This window comes from Tenrec ecaudatus, chromosome 14, assembly GCF_050624435.1.
Source record: "Tenrec ecaudatus isolate mTenEca1 chromosome 14, mTenEca1.hap1, whole genome shotgun sequence".
In the NCBI taxonomy this organism is placed as follows: Eukaryota; Metazoa; Chordata; class Mammalia; order Afrosoricida; family Tenrecidae; genus Tenrec; species Tenrec ecaudatus.
Window position 1 is genome coordinate 43,520,683 of NC_134543.1, and position 18,941 is coordinate 43,539,623.

The 18,941-nt window shown below is 49.7% G+C and overlaps 1 protein-coding gene across 1 annotated transcript in view; it reads right to left on the reverse strand.

The window, feature by feature from the left end:
- Positions 1-525: 525 nt before the first annotated feature.
- Positions 526-18,941, reverse strand: part of PRKCH (protein kinase C eta) — a 248,178-nt gene continuing 229,762 nt past the window's right edge. The window contains exons 13-14 of the mRNA XM_075530840.1: positions 3,403-3,546; positions 526-1,855 (exon numbers count right to left, since the gene is read on the reverse strand). Of these exons, the coding sequence (XP_075386955.1) occupies positions 1,709-1,855; positions 3,403-3,546 (291 nt within the window). The 3' untranslated portion in view covers positions 526-1,708. The remainder of the gene's footprint in view (positions 1,856-3,402; positions 3,547-18,941) is intronic.

Sequence of the window (18,941 nt, forward strand, 5' to 3'; positions counted from 1 at the left end):
GATAGCCCAGCGCGCACTGTCAGTTGCTCTATAGCTCGTGCGCCGTGCCGGGTTAATGCCAGCACGTGCGCCGTGCAATGAAACGTGACCAGAGGTCATGTGGTGGCCCTCTGAGAAGACGCAGGTCAGCACTGAGCACTTCTTCCAGCTCTCGCTTCCCTTACTGTGGTAAAGTAACCTTAGTTACCATAGTAACCTTAGTTACCATAGTAACTCCATTTTCCAGATTGGCTCTCGAGACAGGCGAGGGCCATCAAACTTGCATTAGACTTTATATGAACAAGAAATGAACGTTTATTATGTCTACACACTGGTCAGAGAGAGAAAGACAGTTTCAGGGATATGTAGAAGGGTGTGCTAACCTTCTCCTTCCTGGAATTTGCGCTAAGCATTCGATCCATTTTGCCCCAAGCTTTAATTCTGATTAGAAATCAACTCTCTTAGTGAGGCATGCCATGAATCCTCAAGACCACACACACACAAAAGGCTTTTGATTAATTAAAAAAACTTATTTATTTCCAGCCAGATAACATTTTCCAACCACATATACAGTTACATATTGTAAGCTCCTTCTTTGATACATATACACGTGTTCTAACATCCAATTCAAATGATTAAAGTTTGTGCCAAACCGACTTCATTTCTCTCATAATTTAAATACAGTGCTGATATGACACCACGAAACGAGTGATGGGCGGGGATGCCCCCCTCTGCGTCCGGAGCAGTCACATCGCCCCTCGAGAAGATCTGAGGCCAGCGGGCAGCAGGCATCTCTGGCGCTGCCTGCCGACCGCGTGGAAGGTTGCTATGCAGGAGGTCACGGTTCTTCTGTGAAAGAGTTATGTGCAGATAAAGAAGTAACATGTATGCAACGTGGAAAGGCATTTCACAGAATGCAAACAATATCCAGGTAAATTAATGAACTCTAGAATGAAACTCCATTCACGCAAATCTATTGTTTACTCAGTTGGCGTTCCAGAGCCTTCTCACTGGCACCCAATAAATACCCATTTATTGAAAGTAAGGATGAGCAATAGTAGTAGTCTTGGTTCTTCAGCATTTTTTTTAATTTGGGCTTTGTGAGTTTGACTCATGCCATGGTTTTGTTTCTTCAGAGCAAATGATTACATCTGGAAAGCCATTTGTTCCTTTCAAACTAGCTTTCAATCCCTCGTTGGCATTTAGATGTAGAGACTCTTTTGAGGGGCAGATGGTCAGTCCTGGAGTTTGGTTGACCAGAGTGGCCTATACAAAGTTTTCATTTCCCTCTTGAGATCAATCAAACAGCCTGTTTGGCTCAGAATTGTTTTATTTTTTTCTTCCCCTCAGGTCATTTCCCCACCCCACCCCTAAATTTGATGTATTTTGTTGTTTGGCTCAGAATTTTCAATATTTAAGTTTATTCTTCATGCTTTTTCTCCTTCTGGGTCTTGTTACTTTCCCATGCCCCAAGGAGCCACACTGGAAATGCACAGGTTGAGCAAGACCCTTGAATTCCACTTCAATGTCAACTAGGTTCTAGAAGCACGGCTCCCTCGGGACTTGGAACAGGTGACCTCGTGAAGCTCTGTCCTTTGCAGAGTCCCCACCTGCTCTGTGAAGGCAGGGGCTTGCTCTAAGGCGGAGCTGGGGGTTCCCGCAAGGCCGTGCCTGGAAAGTCCTGATTCCTTCCATTTGGAGGCTTCCCCTCTTTCTCTTCTTTCCGAGGCTACGGTTGCAATTCTGGAGACACGTAGGAAAAGTTTCTAAACTCATCCTGGTTAATCATCGGAAGATGCCCCTCATCGATCGGGGTTAACATAGGCTCTTCCTTTATGAAGTCGGGGTCGAAATTGCTGACGTCTTCTCGGGATTTCTGCCAGAAAGGAGACAAAGGTCAGAGTTTACGCCCTTGAGACTTGCTCGTCTTTCAAAGCCGGTCCAGAGGCTTCAGAGAAGCACCCTGAAGCAGCATCAACAAGCATGGTAATAATGATTAAACAGCACTTTGTTGCACGTCCATTGCATTGTGTGTTATTATGGCATTTGGTAACTACCAGTTCCCTAATCCCAGGAAAATCTTGCTGAGCAGGCTGGGAGGGTGACAAATTAGGCACCTGAACCAGTTGGGCCCCTGACTCTTCAGTCTCCTTTAGGCAAGGCTCCACTTCTCAAATGCCCTGGAGGGCCCCCGAGCTCATATTTCTCACTAGACATTGAGCAAATTCACACACATTCTACTCATTGTTTGCTCGAAGAGATTTTCTCTGAGCAACTCCAAGACCCGCTGAGCTTAGGGGACAATTGTCTCTCATGTTTCTCACCGGTCATTATGACCTGCTGGGACGCCAGTGTAGTGCAGAATGAGGGATCTGACCTCTGAAAGCTAAGCATGCCCCACACCAAGAGGGACTTCTAGGGATGCCCACTAACGGAGGTGGCATTGCCTCTGGAGACCGAGTGTGCATCGGCTTAGCAAGCTGGTCCTGAGTAAGCTAACTGTCCCGGGACGGTACCAATGGCTCACACTTGGCTGTGAATGGAATATTAGAGGTAGTCTACCCACCTTAGAAGGAAGGCTGATGAGCTCTTCCCCCCAAAACTGCCCACGGAGCCCCGGTCTATCCTGACACACTTGGCGCAGCCATGGCTGGGGTCAGTTTGGTGGCAACTGGTCACTAGTTATGTTTGGCGGAGTCGTGCATTTCCTAGCTCTATAAACTAAGGCTGGAGAGACCCTTCTCATCAGTGTTAGACTGCCTCTCCTCTTGCGAGGCCGTGGTCCTTCTCCCTCCGCCTCTGTGCCACCCCTGCTCAGAGCTCTCCCTGTAGCTCCAGCCCAGCCCGTGGACCTTCCCAGTGTGGGCCACGGGACCGCAGGCGACCATGAGCTTCCAGACTGTGAGCTGGACCACAGGCTGCACCCGGCCGCAGTGCGGCAGCGTCCTCTGGAGAGCGCGGCCTGACTTGTTCTGGCCAGCAGGGTATGCTGCTGGGGCCAGTTCGGACTTGGGTTCAGGCAAGGGGCCTGGGTCTCGTGAAATCGGTAATATTTCACACCCCTTCAATTTTCTTGGTGGCTTCGGAAAGGCACAAAATGCACCCTGACTGGCATGTTTGTTTTGTTTGCCAGTTAGTAAAACTCACTTGGAGAAACTGGGGACATTTCAGGACCCTCAGAAGCCCGAGCATCAACACGGCGGTTAAGGGAGGATGGGACCAGCCCTTGGGAGGGTGAGAACGCCAGGCCAGGTCGCCGAGCCACATGGCGAGCCGGGGTCTCCCAGGCTAGCAGGCCAGGCCGCCCAAGTGAGAGCACTGCCCTGTCCAGCTCCAGGCCGGGCTGCTGCTCTGACCGCTGGGCTGCCCAAAGCAGCTTTGCCTAGAACGTGGGCTTGACGGTCACGGATGTGGGACACTTACGATTCGGGGTCTGAAGGGTGGTTCTAATTGACGCTGGTTCAGCTGGGCCCAGTCGATTTCCTTAAAGAAAGGGTGCCTCAAGATGGCAGGCTCCCCTCCCTGAGCCAGGCTTCCCAAGCGCATGGTGGGGTTCTTGGTCATGAACTGAGAGGAGGGAGAGAATGAGAGAGAGAGAGAACAGGAGCAAACGTGAATGTCATTCACTCACAAGGATGTCCCAGACAGCAGGGCTCAGGGGCCTGCGGGCCGTTCGCCAGCTGATCTTGCATCACTGGCTGGAATTTCCGTCCTGGAAGCGCAGTGGGTCTGAATCATCCCTAACGGTGGCGATGCTGGTGTGTATTTATGGCCTTGCTCATTTCCATTTCAGACATGGCCACGAAGAGAAGCTGAAAGGGTCCAGTTCTCTTTTCCATAAACACCACGTATTTTTCTTTCCTCTTTCAGGCAAAGCAGCTCTTTATGAAATCTTCTGCCGTCTCTAACACTGCAGTTGCAGACCGCAGGCACCTTATGAATGGGGCTACTTTGGGGAACAGCTGTGGGGTTGTTCTGAGAGGCCTGACCAGCCAGCCACTGTTCCCACTCTCTAACAAGACCTGAGAGCAAAGAGTGGGGCTTTTTTATTTTTAAAATCTGCGTAAAGAAGCATAAACAGTAAAAAACTGAGCAAACTGAAAAGGTTTTGGTCTTCTTTCCTTTTTCTAAACATTCCCCTCTCCCCTGGCTCGGAAAACAAAGCTGGCCACCTTTCTTCACCCAACAAAGGCTTCACAGTTTTGGGCGAAAATGTTCCTCTTCGACATGCTTGCTCCCATTCTGAAAGAGATGTAAGGACTATGAACCTGTTGTTTCACAGAGCGACCATTTAAACAAGCACCGTCACGGGCTTAAGGAACGTGTGTACATACATCCTTGTCTGGATATTGATTTGGAAACAGCCTTGGGGCTGAGTTCCCATAAAGAGGTTCGAACTAAATCCAGTTTCACGAAAAGGCCAGTAGAGAGATTGTGATTGCTGTCTGAATAAAGTCTGAATACACAAACAACAAATATAAAATCCAAATCCACCGCCATCCAGTCTATTGCGCCAAGTCTGTAGCTATCCCGCGAGGACGGGGTGGAATTGCGGCCTGGGCTTCCCAGGCCGCACACTTTTACAGAAGCAGACTGCCACCTCTGTGCCCCGAAGGAGTGGCTAGAGGGGCTGAACGGTGACCTTTCGGTTAATGCTTTAACCACGGTACCAGGAGGGCTCCTTAAACAGGACTGAAAAAAAATCCCCCAAATAAAAAACAAACTCACTGCCATTGACACGATTCAGACTCACGGCAACCCTGCAGGATAGGGTAGAATGGTCCCCGTGGGTTTCTGAGGCTGTCACTCTACGGGAGGTAGACAGCCTGACCACTGGGCCCTAGGGCTCCTGGAACAAGGGCTGACACAGGGTCCCCTACTTGTGTCCCGCTCAGGATGGGATTCTCCACTGCAAAACCAAGCAAGGCACCCAATGTTCAATCTTCAGAAGAGAAGTCCCTTGGAGAAAACACTTGGCTGTTGCTTTTCAAAGCAGACCAAGGCAACTTAGCGCAACAAGCCTTTTTCTCTCAAGAGAAGTAAGGCTAGGTTAAAAGAAATTGCCCCCAGCTGACTTCATAGAGAATCAATAAGAGGAGACTCTTATGGAGGAAGCAGACAGTGAGAAGGGATGGTTGGAGGAGGCCACCTCTGCCGGGCCAGGTGTCCAAAAGCTGTAAAATCAGCAATGTTGTAGCAAAGGAAACTGATAATGTGGAGGAAGGGGCTCCACACTTGCTAAACCAGTTTGAAAGGAGATAAAAGGTCATAAAATGCTAAAACAGGGATGGGGGGCACTTCAAAGAAGGGCTAATAAAAAATGAAGACACTGATAAAGTTAACAGGCTTCTTGCTTCCAGGGACAAGGAGTTAAAAGGCACCTGCGAGGAGGCTGCATTGGATGAAGGACCCAGAGATAAAAGGAGGAATCGGAACTGCTCAGGTGCAGTCAGAAAAGTTATAACTCCCGGCCCCTAAAGTGCTCATGCAGGTCCGGGAAACACACACGGGTCTTCCACACCGACTAGGTACTGTAAGAACTGAGAGTTCGTGCGGCTTGATCTCTCCCTGGGTGGAGCCTGAGCAACCCAGAAATGAAGGAAAAATTACCTACCGAAGAGAAGGAGGGAGGCGCCTCCTCCGAAAGGCCAATGAGATGTGACCACTGATGGTTATTGGTTTCCTTTCTAAGAGCTAATGCCCCCTTTCCTGGCACACGCGTGCGCGCACACATGCACATACACACACACACACGATGACATACAACTACTGCAGAACAGGCCCGTATGGCTTGTCGGAAACTCCCAGGCCTGCCAATGATGCGAGCAGAGGACAGCCCGTGAATGTGTGAGGACAACTTGTTCTCCTGGGCACAGGTTTCTATCTGCCAGGGTGGCGGAAGCCCTGGTGTCTGAGAGACTTTGCCCATTCTTCCTAGGCCTTGGCACTGCATGCCAGTTTCCACGGGGCACTCTGGAAAAGCCAGTGCCTGAGAAAAAGCAGGCAAATCACACTGCTCTTTCTCTAACAATTGAGGACGGGCAGAACATCCACTGCCTTAGCTTGACACTTTCTCTAGGGGCTCCGAGAAAGGGCTTTTTGAATGATGGATGCATTTTTTGTGTTGCTTTTTATCTGGCTTTGTTTGCCATCTTTAGATGATGCAGTCATGCTTCATTGGGCGGGAGGAGGGGTGGCACCCCAAAACAACTTCAATTCACAAAGGCCTACAGGGTATTTGCCGTGTGAGAGGCAGTGTGGAGATGCACAGATGATAAGACATGCCTCCAATGTGGAAGCTGACCTTCGAGAAGGGAGACACAATTCAAGACTGGATCCAATGGCAAGAGACATAGACTCAGTGTTCAGGGAGGTGAGGTGAGGGCCCAGGCAGGTCGCTGTGGGTAGGTGCACGCGCTCCCACATGGCGACCACAGCGCTAGGGCCTCTGGGGATGGGCTTAACGGAAGCTGACAAGAACTCAGAGAGGCTTAAAGAAGGGACCAATCAGACTTCAGACGACAGCACGGACAAATACATAGCTGCATGCATATGCCTAACGTCGCCTAAATGCTTGCGTACAGGGATGCTTGGGGAACTTTGGGGGGTAGCCTGTGGGATTCATCGCAAATACATGAAGAGGAGAGTGACTACATCTTCCTGGGGCACAAGGAAGAGGAGTTAATTCCGTGTGAAATAAATCCCAAACAGAGAAGAAATTGGTGGTGGGGTAAACAAACGGTGATGAGGCTGAGACAGCTGAGAAGCCACAAGTTCAGAAACGAGAATGCTTTTTAGTTAGTAAGAAAAAAGAAACTGAGAAGTGAGTCCTACAGGACTTGGAAAAGCAGGATTAACACACTTTAGCACCAGCCTGGAAGTAGGATCAAGAAGTGAGGAGGGAGGCCAAGGTCACAGGGTCCCCCGACTGTCTGGTAGAGTGAGGCGCTAGGTAATGGACAGAGAACAAAAGCGGAGCAGCTGGTTCTTCTGTGGACTGGTGGCAGTCCCAGTGGTGATAGTTCCTGTAGGCAGCAGTAGGAGGAGTTCTTCAGGGAAACAAAGTAACAAGCATCACATCTTGAGAGCTTACAGGGTCCGGAGGCGGACGAGCTCACCTTTGCATTTGGTGTGTGGGCGCCCACATGGAGATGGTTAGCTGTGTACATCTGGAGTATGTTAGAGGCTGAACACAGACAAACATTTGGGTGAAAGTGTAAGCTGACTGCAGGCAAGACTGCAGTGAGAGAGTATCCGAAGGGATTTCAAGATCCACGCAAAAATGGAACGAAAAGATTCTTCCTGAATTTCCGGCAAATCCTCGTAGAGCTGAGAGGACTTAAACATCTTTAGCTTACCCGTCAGATAGTTAAAAACCAGGTGAGATCACATACAAGTCTAGTTTTCCAATGCCTCTCAGAAAATGGACCATTCTGGAACACTGGGCCTGGACTTTGTCTTGATAAAAATGGCGTCGTGTTGAGCAGCGGTGGCCATCATCAGCCAACCACCTGTCCTATCTGCCTGGCTTTATTCATTACTTTGGCTCCTGAGTAGACAGTGAAAAGAAATGCCAACATGGCGGCAGGAGGAGAGCATGCCACTCCAGGGGAGGGCTCGCTTTATGAGACAGAAACCAAAGAGGAAGCATCCCCAGAAGAGGATGGATGATCCAGTGTGGTGCTAAGGGAGCAGAATGTGGCTTGTGGCCCTTCTTCGACTCCCTCCCTCCTTCCAAAGATCCAGAGACAGGGAAGGAAGTAAGTCAGCATTTCCCACTTGTCCCAGTGACCGTGCACGCTGGTGGAGATCTGGATGTAGGAAGGATTTGCTGTCTTACGCTGAGCCCAGCCCTCTCCCTAACCACCCAGTTCCGGCCTGTGGAAAACAAAAGTGGCACAATCCTTTTTTCAGAAAGCTTCCATTTGTTGATGCGCCTCGGGGAGCTCAAAAGTCAAATATGTTAACAGCCATGTGGTGAAGAGCAATCCATTTCATCGTGTCTGAAGTCAGACTGAAAGCTGGCCTCACCTCGACTGACCTCCCCAGCTGCGGTCCAAAGGTACAAGTCAGCCAGGGAAGAAAATCAAATGACTTCAGGAAAGATTCTGGACACATTTCCCCAAAGGAAGCAGGAGGTTTCCAAGGGCCAATAAAAGCACTTTATAAGCTGAGAAGAGGCAGTGAGGGCGGGCTGGAAAATCTAATGCCACTGCAAATGAAAGTCCTGAGCTAACTGGCAAGAAGGACGAGGAGGAGAAGCCAGGTCAGGAATGCATGGACCCGTCTCACCTCCTTTCCCTCAGCTGACCTGGGGGAGCCTGAAGAAAGCAGCAACCTGCCCTCTGCCTTAAGAATAAGACACCTCACATCCTGCCCAGGTGACAGAGAAGGTATGACTAGAGGGGCTAACGATTAGCCATGCTTCTTCCCGAAGCCGAAGGACCCTGCTGGCGTAAGGATTCTGAGTTGGGCTACAACAGCAAGGTCAGCGGTTTGAAAGCACCAGCCACTCCGAGGGAGACGGAGGAGGCTATTTCAGGAAAGTGTTACAAGGGCAGGTCTACCCTGTCCTGTGGGGTCACTGGGAGCTAGAATTGCTTTGATGGTGGTGAGCCTTCCTGAGGACAGCTCTAGAGTGAATTGGAGGGATGTAGGCCAGGATCTTACAAGAATGTCCCGGGAGGCAGCCTGCAGGCCTGGAAAGACCAGTGGCCTCGAGGCTCACTCCCTGGGCGTGACAGTTTGTGTTCCAACTCCGCCACGGAAGGACTGTGTGACTTTGGAGAGATTCCTTCTTAACTACAGTAGAGACCATCTATGCAAGGTGCCTGGACGCCCTCGGAACGTATCCGGGAATGTTGTCACCCACCAGGAGTCCCTCAGTGGTGCGCATGGTCTGAGTGCAGCCTGAGCCAAGTGGCGAAACAGGACTGAAGAGGGGCTGCTGAAACCGCCATTGAAAGCCCCGGAGGGCACCCTTCTCCTCTGACACCCGTGGGGTGAGCAAGAGCCCAAACTGATTGGAGGGCCAGCAGTGAGGCATTTGATTAAACCACTTATCGGTAGGGGCGGGGGTCAAAAGGGGCATGGTCCCCCAGGCTCCTCCTTCCTCTCTCCTTCTTACTCCACCTGGCAGCCAGGACAAGTGGGAACACGAAAACTGATGCTGTCACTTGCAGGCAGAGAAGGGGAAGTCTGTGGAAAAGGACATTTTTTTCCTGACAGTGAATCTTTTCTAAGGCAATTTGAGAGCAAGTATGTGACGAACAGGTTTTCCTATGCAGCTGTGTCTGCATTTGCAATAGCAGGGAGACAGTGGGCGCAGGAAGATGCCCGCAACAGAGCGGTTTCACGATGAGCTGGGAGGCGGACACCTCTGAGGCTCTGTCACCGGGGAGGGGGTTTGGCTGGGTGCCGGGGGGTGGGGGCAGCGTTGAAAGTGGTCCTTGGTAACACAAGACTTGCAGGAACAGGGGATCCGCATGTACCTTAAAACTCATTCAAATATAGGCAATGGCTAAAAGTATTTTTTCCTTTTTCAAAATCTGATTTTACACAAAGAAGACTCATTATATGAAGGGAGCAATTAGTTGAGTAAGATTTTCTCCCAGGTGCTGATTCTAAGGAACAGGTAAGCCATTTTTCACAGGGGAAGTGGAGAAGTCATGTGAACCCAGAAGAAGGCCGGCAGCAACCTGGGGGTCAGAGCATCAAGCGCTAGGGGATGGGAGGGTGGGGTCCCCATCGATTTCCTGGCTCGGGAAAAAGAAACTGTAATCGGAGGAGAGGTGGTTATACAAATGGTGCCGTCCTGGGTTCTGAGTCTCTGAGAATTTGTAGGTACGAGGTGCATTTGGTTCTTACGTGGCCTTTACTTTCGCGAAAGGAAAACCTGGAAGCCCTTCCACTCATGTTAGTGTCTCTTGTGCAGCAGGTGAAGGTGGCTTTGATGAAGCCTCTGTGACAAGCAGCGGGAGCAGGACTGGTTCCATCCTCCACCACTCAGGCAGACGGACGTGTCTCAGTACAGGGCACGGAGGTTTGCTCCGCGTCCAGGGACGGCCTGGACTGAACGAGCCCAGGGAAGGAGAGCTTCTCCAGCTTCTCCCCACTGTACCTGCATGGAATTGACGGGGCAGAGCAGCAGCCGGGCACCTGCAGCCTCCAGACGGCGAGGCGTTCTGCCACTCTCCCAGCACATGCGAGTCTAAACTGGTTGGCGGGGGGGGGGGGGGCGGGGGGGGGGCTGCGGGAGCAGGGAATAGAATGGTACCAATTTTGGTAAAAGTGATGCTGTGCCTTAAGAAATGGCAGCCCTCACGACTCTATGGGTCTGTTCTACAAGCTTGCACCAGGCACTGATGTGTGCCAGTGTTTCAAGTTCATTCTCAGAGTCCTCACAACACCCCTCATCCTTGGTCGCCCATGTTACAGGTCTGAACCTCGGCCTGCCTGTCACGACAGGTCTTTGCTTCAGAGAGTAGACGAAACCTCCGCTCGAGGCAGCCAGTGGCACCTGAATTCTGGATTAAAGCCCAACTTGGACAGTGCAGGGGCTGATGGGCCGGGAGGATTCCTGGCATGATCTCGGGCAGGGCCTCACCTGGACGAGCTATTTTAGCACTTTGAGTGTTGTTTGGCTGCTGCAATCCCTGTGGACGCTCATGTGACAATCATTTTTATGAATCTGTGGAGGGAGAAAACCCACTGCCACTGCCACTGAGTCCATTCCGACCCACACAGGGTCTCTGACTCTCTCCACAGACGGCCTCGTCTTTCTCCCACAGGGCGGCTGGGGGTTTTGATCCACTGGCCTTGAGGTGAGCAGCCCAGCAGTTATCCCTCAGGCCCACCAGATCTCTAGTGGTCAGGAGATGCACCGACAGCAGGGAGAACCAAGAAAGAACCCGAGGGCACCTGGATTTGCTCCCAACAACGGGGCCTTCAGGTCGAAGGAGACAAGAGAGGAGGGCACTGTTAATGCTTCAAATACTGGACGAGTACCCAACCAGCCATCCACTGCCATCGAGTTGATCCCGACCCTGCTGGACACAGCAGAACCTCCAGAGGCTTTCGAAGACTCGGATCTTCCTGGTGGCAGATTGCCACATCTTTCTCGTGTGGAACGGAGGCTGAAGCTTCCAGCCTCTCAGTGAGAAGCTGAGCGCTCAATCCCCTGTATCCCAGGACTCGTGGGGAAAAGGATTCCCACCCAGCATCTGCAGATTGTTTCCAACTCCCACCCACCCGAGGCAGGGTTCCGAGGGCATCAATCCTCACAGGAGCGGACAGCCTCATCGTTCTCCCTCGGAGAGAGGCTGGCTGGTTCAAATTGCCAGCCTTGGGGGTTAGCAGTCCAAAGCAGACCCCATGGTGTCAACGGTCCTTTGAAGGGAGATTAGGCAGTTCTAACTGAGAAGAATGCTTTCAGGGAGTGGAAGCACATATAAGTACGCTATATAAGGAAATTGAAACCAAAAAAGTTTAGCACAGAAAGCCAAGAAGCATGACTCTCTTACTGGAAATGCTTGAAGCGGGACCTGAAGGCCCTGTCAAGCGCGGCAGTGGAGCTCCCTGGTCTGCTGGCAGGAGATCAAGGTCTTCCGAGGTCTCTGCCAATCACGAAGAGCCTGCCATCTTGCCGACCTTGTTGGGTATATTGCCAACTTTCTGGAGTGGGGAGAGTGGACATTCTGAAGATGACTAGACCCCACTCAGGTACCCAGGTAGAGAGGTGCGTGTTCCTGGGGTCTGAAGAGGACTTACTTTTATAAAAAATAAAATGAGACAGTTTGCTTACGTTGCTCTCTGTGCTAATTGACTATGAAGTGGGTATGTGAGTACACTTAAAAATGCCAGTGATCGGGGTCTTAATTGATAGGCTTTCAGTGACCTGCACTAGGAGATACAGTAAATGTATTTCCTCAGAATGGAACGCGGTACAATGAGTGCCCTGTACGACAGAGGGAAGGAACCGCGCTGGGATCGCCAGCAGCCGGTCTCAGTATCTTCCGGCCTTTGCCTGGGATCCAGCTGCCTCTCTGGGGGCACACGTGCACTTCCTTTGTGGATGCTTGCAATGTTCAGATGTTCTGTGTTAAGATCATCATGATTGCTTTCTCTGAATCTCAAACCATCTCCGTAGCTTTATTCAAGTCACATGCCAATGTTGGTTTACAAAAAAAATTAAAAAGTAATGTCAGAGATGAGTTTCAGTATTGGAAGCCCAACGTCATGTACTTGTGCCAGCAGTGTTAACCAATCTACTGACTCCTCACGTACTCATAGGGTTAGATTCCAAAGACCAGGTTGGTGTGTGAAAATTAAAGAGGACAGCATCAGATCATAAAATGGAAGATGACCTCATCATTACAAAAAAGCCAAATTATATGATCATATAACTGCCAAAACCCCATTGAGAATGATGGCTTAGCCAAGCTGACACCAGTCCGTGTTACTCTTGCTGGACAGCTTACTGCTAGATGTGTGCTGTTAAATGTGAAAAAGAGTTTGATTTTTTTTACTACTGCCCTGGATTGGATATGAAATGTCAGCTAAGGAGACAGTGGACACGGGAGGAGGAGGTGTGACATTTTATTCCTGGAAGACCAGTCTTCAGCAGCTCTGCCATGGGTTTCAGTGTTCTCCAGGAAAAGTATTGTGTGTGACCCCCCACAGCACAGCTGGGGACAAGAAAGAGAGAAAGCAGTCTCCAAAGCAGCATTCTACAACAGACTTCATGACGCCTTCTGAACCAGGCTCTCACTTGCCTTTCTTTGTTGGCTGAACCCCCTTTAACAGCCTGCCAGTGTCAGTGAAGGAGGCCTGAGGGTGCAGTGGCTATGCGCCGGGCTGCTAACCATAAGTTTAGTAGTTTGAAACCACTGGCAGCCCCGTGGGAGAAAGAAGGGGCTTTCTACTCAGGGCAGTTCTCCCCTGTCCTGTCGGCATCGACTGGAGGGAAGTGAGTTTGGCTTGGGTTTGGCTACATAAACATTAGATCTTCGACACTGGAGAGGACAAAGAAAACAAAGTACACTGCTTCTTTTCATGTGAGCATTTCCTATTTAAAACATAAAGCTCTCCAGCTCCCAGACACTGGCTAGCGAGCCTGTGCACGGATGTTTCCACGGCCATGCTCCAAAACCTCCGGCATCTTCCTCGTCTGGCTGAGCTATGGAGATTACAAAAGCAAGTGACAAAAACAGTCCACTAAAAAGCGAGGGGATTGGGGAATCATCCTTCAGAATATAGCCACAAATAAAACGCTTGGACCTCTCCTGGTCAGAAATGTACAAACTACTGAGGAGGAAGGAACATGCAAGCTATATGGTAATAAATAAGTAAATATCGCACGTGAAATCTCTGGGAAGATCGATATGCTGGCGTGCTTTTCGGTTTCCGCCACCACTGGCGGGCCTTGCTCTCTCTGTGAGCAAATGCTTCATTTCTGAGACGTGTTAACACCCACACTAAGCTTCAGCAAGATGGAGCGACTCCGCTTTCTCCTATGGGAACTCAGTCCCAGCCAAAAGGCTCCCAGTTTGGTCGTGAGTAATCAGCTCTCTTGGGAGCGTGTCTTTGGATAACTTTGCCCACCCCCCCCCCCACACCCCACAGGGCTTGAACCATAGGGCTCCAGTTGTTCCTCTTCTTCCTCAGCCTCCTGTTAGCGATCACCTGGCGGCCACATAGAAGAGAGGCCAAAATCCAGGCTGCTCTATTTGAATGGCTTCAGCCGAGTGCCTGCTGATGGACTTGGGACACGCTCACCGCTAAACATGGATTCCAGAATTAATGAGGATCCCTGTGGGCACAGAGGTAAGCAGGACTCCGGCAGACAATGCAGGGAGGGTAAAACCTGATCCAGCCGATGACAGATACACCCACACGCTTTAATTTCTATAAAGCTCGGTAACAAAAGCACCTTCTCATCACCTCTGATGCCACGTTTACAATGCCCCCAGAACCGACAGAGGTGGCCGGGCAGAGGGCGCCAGCCCTCCTGTAACCCAGCCACCTGTGTGAGCCCGGGAAAGGGGTGTTGACTGCACCTGAGTCAGCAGGAGCCAGGTGCGCTGTTCTCACAGGCTCGGGCTTAGCAGGGGGGAGTCACCTCACCTCGGAGAGAAGGCATCCCTCCGAGCTCTGTGGATGTGCCCAGGCCTTCCGCCAACATTTCTGGCACCGCCCAAACTGAATGGACTGTCAAGTCTCCCTCAGGGCTACCGAATGGAGCTGAGTTTGCTAACCATCACCTCGTCCGGAGTTGGATGATTACGAGGCTCAGCAGCCGGAGCTTTCAGCGAACTAGGCACCTCCTTTCCTCTCCCGGTAATCAACTTTGAGGGACATTTTGTGCCAGTTTACAAAACTGGGGTACACAGTGGACAAGGTGTGGCTCCTTCCCAAAACAAATGAAAGAGCCACAGCAAAGAATCACCTTTCAGGCCAGTGATCTGAAGAGCCTCTACCCTCCCACACCCCCCTCCCCCCACACACAAATGTGCCTCTCTTCATCTGTCTCTGTGCTCACTTCTACGCAATGGTCAGTTTTGGTCATCTATTCTGAGGGTGGGAGCTGTTTTCCTTTCAAAGGAGGCACATGTGAACACATTGCGTCCACATTTGGAGAGATAGGAAATGAGAAGACAAAAAGGTAAGCAGGAAAATTAGTCAACCCCTGGCACCAGCCCGACCCACGCACTCCCTCCCTCACAAAGACCATGAGTATTTTCAGTTAAAAGGATCACTGGTTAATCATTTAGCAATTTTTTTTGGCCCCAACCACCCTCTTCCCTGAGGGCTTCAAGACTCTGCGGCAGGCATCTCACGGGTCTTTTGTCCTCTAAGTCTTCATGAAGGGCATGGACAGCTACACACCAAGAATTCAAACAGCCACATCTCGGGGGGACAGGTATGGCACAGGTGATGATGGGAAGAGCCACTGTAGGACAGTAATCTTAGGTCAGGGGCCAGAAGACGTTGGTGTCAGCTCTGTCCCACTGTTCGCTCTCTGTGACATGCTGGACAAGGGCACCCACCACCCTGAAATCAAGGGGTAAACTCACACCAGGCATTCTATAAAGCTCGGAGACCTTAAAGACCCAGGATGCCACTGTGTGTTATGTAAATGGGTATCCAACAGGTTCCCCTGATAGGGGATAGTAATAATACCCTTAATCTAAAAAGGTAAGAGAGAATTATGGGAGGTTTTGTTGTTTGTTTTTTTTTAAGAGGAGGTGGGGGTCAGAGTATCTAGTAGACACAAAATCCCAGGAACTGTCCTGACCTCATCATATTCCAAGGCACAGTCATCATGAACTCTCAGGTGGCCAGCAGAGGCCCACCATGCTGAGATGGTGCTGAGAGGACTCAGAGGGCCACTTGTGGGAAAGAGCAGACCCAGCCAGGCAGCTCTCTGAACACCGTGCCGCTTTGTGCTTCTGAGGCTAGGCACAAGTTATGGCCTCTGGCTAGGCTATCTTCTCCCCTTGTCCACCAGCCCAAACCCCCATTTGTTCCTCGGCTTCCAGTTTGAATGGCACTTCCTCTGTCTTGTCCTCAAGTCACCTCTCTGTCCTTGCCCACACAGAGAGTTTTAGTCATTCCTCCTTGGCGGTGTTCTCGGCATTGAATTTCATGTTCTCATTCTGCCTAGGCTGTGAGCAACCTCAGTGGACCATGCCTTTTTGGTTTTTTCGGGTGGCCACGTCTGTCTATTTTTGCATTCCCTGCACTTAGCTAGAAAAGGGGCATGGGGTGGCATGGACAAGTTATGTGCTGAACTGAAATGAACATGAATTCTGCTTTCTCAATAGATCAGCTTCCTCTCTCGGGTCACAGAATCTCTTCTGTAGTAAAGAAAATAATCTGACATTGTGGCATGTTTCAAATGTATAATTTCAAAATAACATTATAACCGATTAAGAACATAAACACTGTATCTTTTTGAACGGCAAATAGGTGAAGATTTCTGTCATATAGATTCTAAGTGCACAGCCCTCTGATGTCTAACCCTCCTGGTACAAGGAGAAAGACACACACCAGAGAGGACTGTGTGCACTATGATTGTGGGACTCTACGAATGAAAGTCACACGTTGATGAGAAGTTGAAGATACAATGAGGAAGGGCCAGCACAGCCCACGTCAGGACCTAGACTAGGAGTCAGGAGCATCTGGGTTCAATCCCAGGAGCTATTGGTGTTGGGTTGTTTCAAATCATGAACTATGGCTTTGGTGGGTCATAGCTTCCTCCCAGTTTCCTCATCTATAAAATGGAGGGATTAACCCATTTTCAAGGTTTCTTCTAGCAATAAAAGGGCTATGTTGTCCCAATTAAATCAAGTTGCAGCTAGAATCGGAAATCTGTCTGAATAGTTTGGGAAGTAGCACCTGATATCTTGACCCTTCTCCCAACACAACAAGCAAATGCAAAGTGGTCATTTTCAGAGACACGGGCCAGAAGGCTACAAGTCATTCAGGCCATCAAGTTCTCAAACAGGGCAGTGACGACCATTTCCTGAGTGTGAGCTCTGTGCTGAACACTGCACCAGGCAGCCCCAACACACCACCTCCTTTCATCCACACAGCAGACACAGGGTGGCGACGAGCCCAAATGTACAGGTGAAGAAACTGAGGTGGGGCAAAATTACCCAAATTGCCAAGGTCACACAGCTAGAGAGCCTAAGGGCCGCGATTTCCCCCTCAGAGAGCTTTGCCCCGCAGGGGGGCAAAAATGGAAAGACCACCATAGGTGCCGCCTGCCTGTACCTCTTCCATATTGTGAATGCTCTCAATCGCTGGGCTTCCATTTCAAAGAGCCTCTCTGCCTTCTGACAAGGATATTTGAATTTCCTCATGGACAGCATTTAAGGTGTTCACACTCTTAATCGTAGGGGTGGAAAGGTCTGCAACTGCCCCAGATACCCTCTCAGCGAGTGTTTTTAATCTGTACTTTCAAGTGTTTCTCCGAAAATAGGTTTTAAGAGATCCTCTTTGGAGAAAAAACAAAGAGAATGCCTACTTTGTGCCTGTGCGGATTCTGTATTACGTATATCCTTTCAATTCAATCCTGGCAATAAATGTGTGGCATGGATTTTATTGCCCCTGTTTGACCAAGAAGAACTCTTGAGGTTTAACCAGGTGAGCGACTCACCAAGATTACTCTGTCAGAGCTCATCAGTGCTGAGAGACAGGCCTGACTGGCACTCTGGGTCTGAAGTTCATGCCCCCTCCTGGGCATGATGGGGAGGAGACCCCATCGAGACCCAGAAAGCCCCTTAGGAATATGCATGCTCCACAAATGGTACAAAACTACAGTAGCCGCTGTTTCCAGCCACGTGACCAGCGGGCAGGGGAGGAGCTGGAGTAGATGTGGGAGTCCACATGGACCTTCAAGTGACTCTTCCAGGAGAAAGACCATCTCGGTCACCACTCTTTAAGCACCCATGGCTCTGTCCCTTCTCAGAATGAAGAGTGTGCAAGCTTAGGTACAAGGCCTTGCTCCAGTTACCCAAAATAGCAATCATTATATTGAAGACACAGCTTAAAATCACTGGGTTTCTCTGTTGTCTGTCCCCCTGGGAGGGGGTTGTAAGTAGATCATTGTGATCGGGTCCTGGAGTCCTCTTTTATAAGCACTAAAAAAAAGGTTAAATTATACACCCGTGTTTACTGAAACCTTACTCTTGCTGGTCAACAGATAACTAACCACCAAGAGAGCATCAGGACATGAATGGATAAGCAAATGTGGTCTATATAGACACTGGAATATTCGCCATAAAGAAGAATGAAGTCCTGATACAGCCGACAACACAGATGGACCTAGAAACCATCTCTGTAAGCACAATCAGTCACCACAAAGGACAGACGCTGTAGGAGTTCACTTACCGTATCTACACGAGTATAAGCCGGCCCAAATATCAGCCGAGGTACCTAATTTTATGACAAAACTGCATTAAAAATGGGCTGAAAAAGTCGGCTTATACACAAGTATATACGATATGTGGAAAAAGCAAATATAAAAGCAAACAAACAAAGATTATTAGTGATTCCTGTTACTGTTGTTTAGCAGGGACAGGAATGTAGCTCAGTGGAGGCAGACTCATTGGGGAAAGGATGGCGAGAATGAGTGCACAATACGAAGACTGTAACCTCGCTAAAGGATGCACGCAGACATCGTCGACTTGTTAGGTATACTTTAGCACATACTCAGCGCAACAGTAGGATGAACTCTATTCGCCATAATAAAGGTGTGCGCTAACTGTGGTGGCTGAAGGTCACAGGAGGTTGAAATGCCTTGAGATTCACAAAGCAACAGATTCTGGGTCAAGGAACTGGGGCTAAACTAATCACAAAGTAATGCAGACGGGGAAGCATGATGAGGCTGTGCTTTCCCGACTAAGTCGTCACTGGGGGTTAGTCCTGGCTGAGCGAGGTGATTAGATTCCTTCCCAACAAGTGAAGAAACTTTATGGCAAACAGTCACAAGGACAAGCCCTTCTTCTAGTTTTTAAATATATATATTCATAAAAATACAGACACCACATTCTTGGTCTCCTTGGTTTGAAATTTCTACTAAATACGCAAACAAACTGTTCTTATGCAAACACACTAGCTAAGAGAGAATTGGGGAGTGTCTTGAAGTACTCCCCCCTTTTATTTCTTTGAGATCTGTGCTTCCTCAGTTATGGGAAAGGACAGCACCCTTGGGCTTTGGCATCAAGTTATGAATCATGCATTACCGTTCTCGTTGGCAGTCTGCGCCTGAGAAGGATTTCTGTGATTATTTTCCTTGTCAGGAAGCAGAGAATCCTCAGGGACAACCCGCCCTTCAGTCCCAGGAGAGAGACTTGGGTATAAAATGTTCTCTTATTAGCTAGCTGGAGATTTTTGAAAAGAGATAAACCTTTCAACCAGATAGGATTTGCCAAATTTGTTGGGGGAGGGGATCCCCC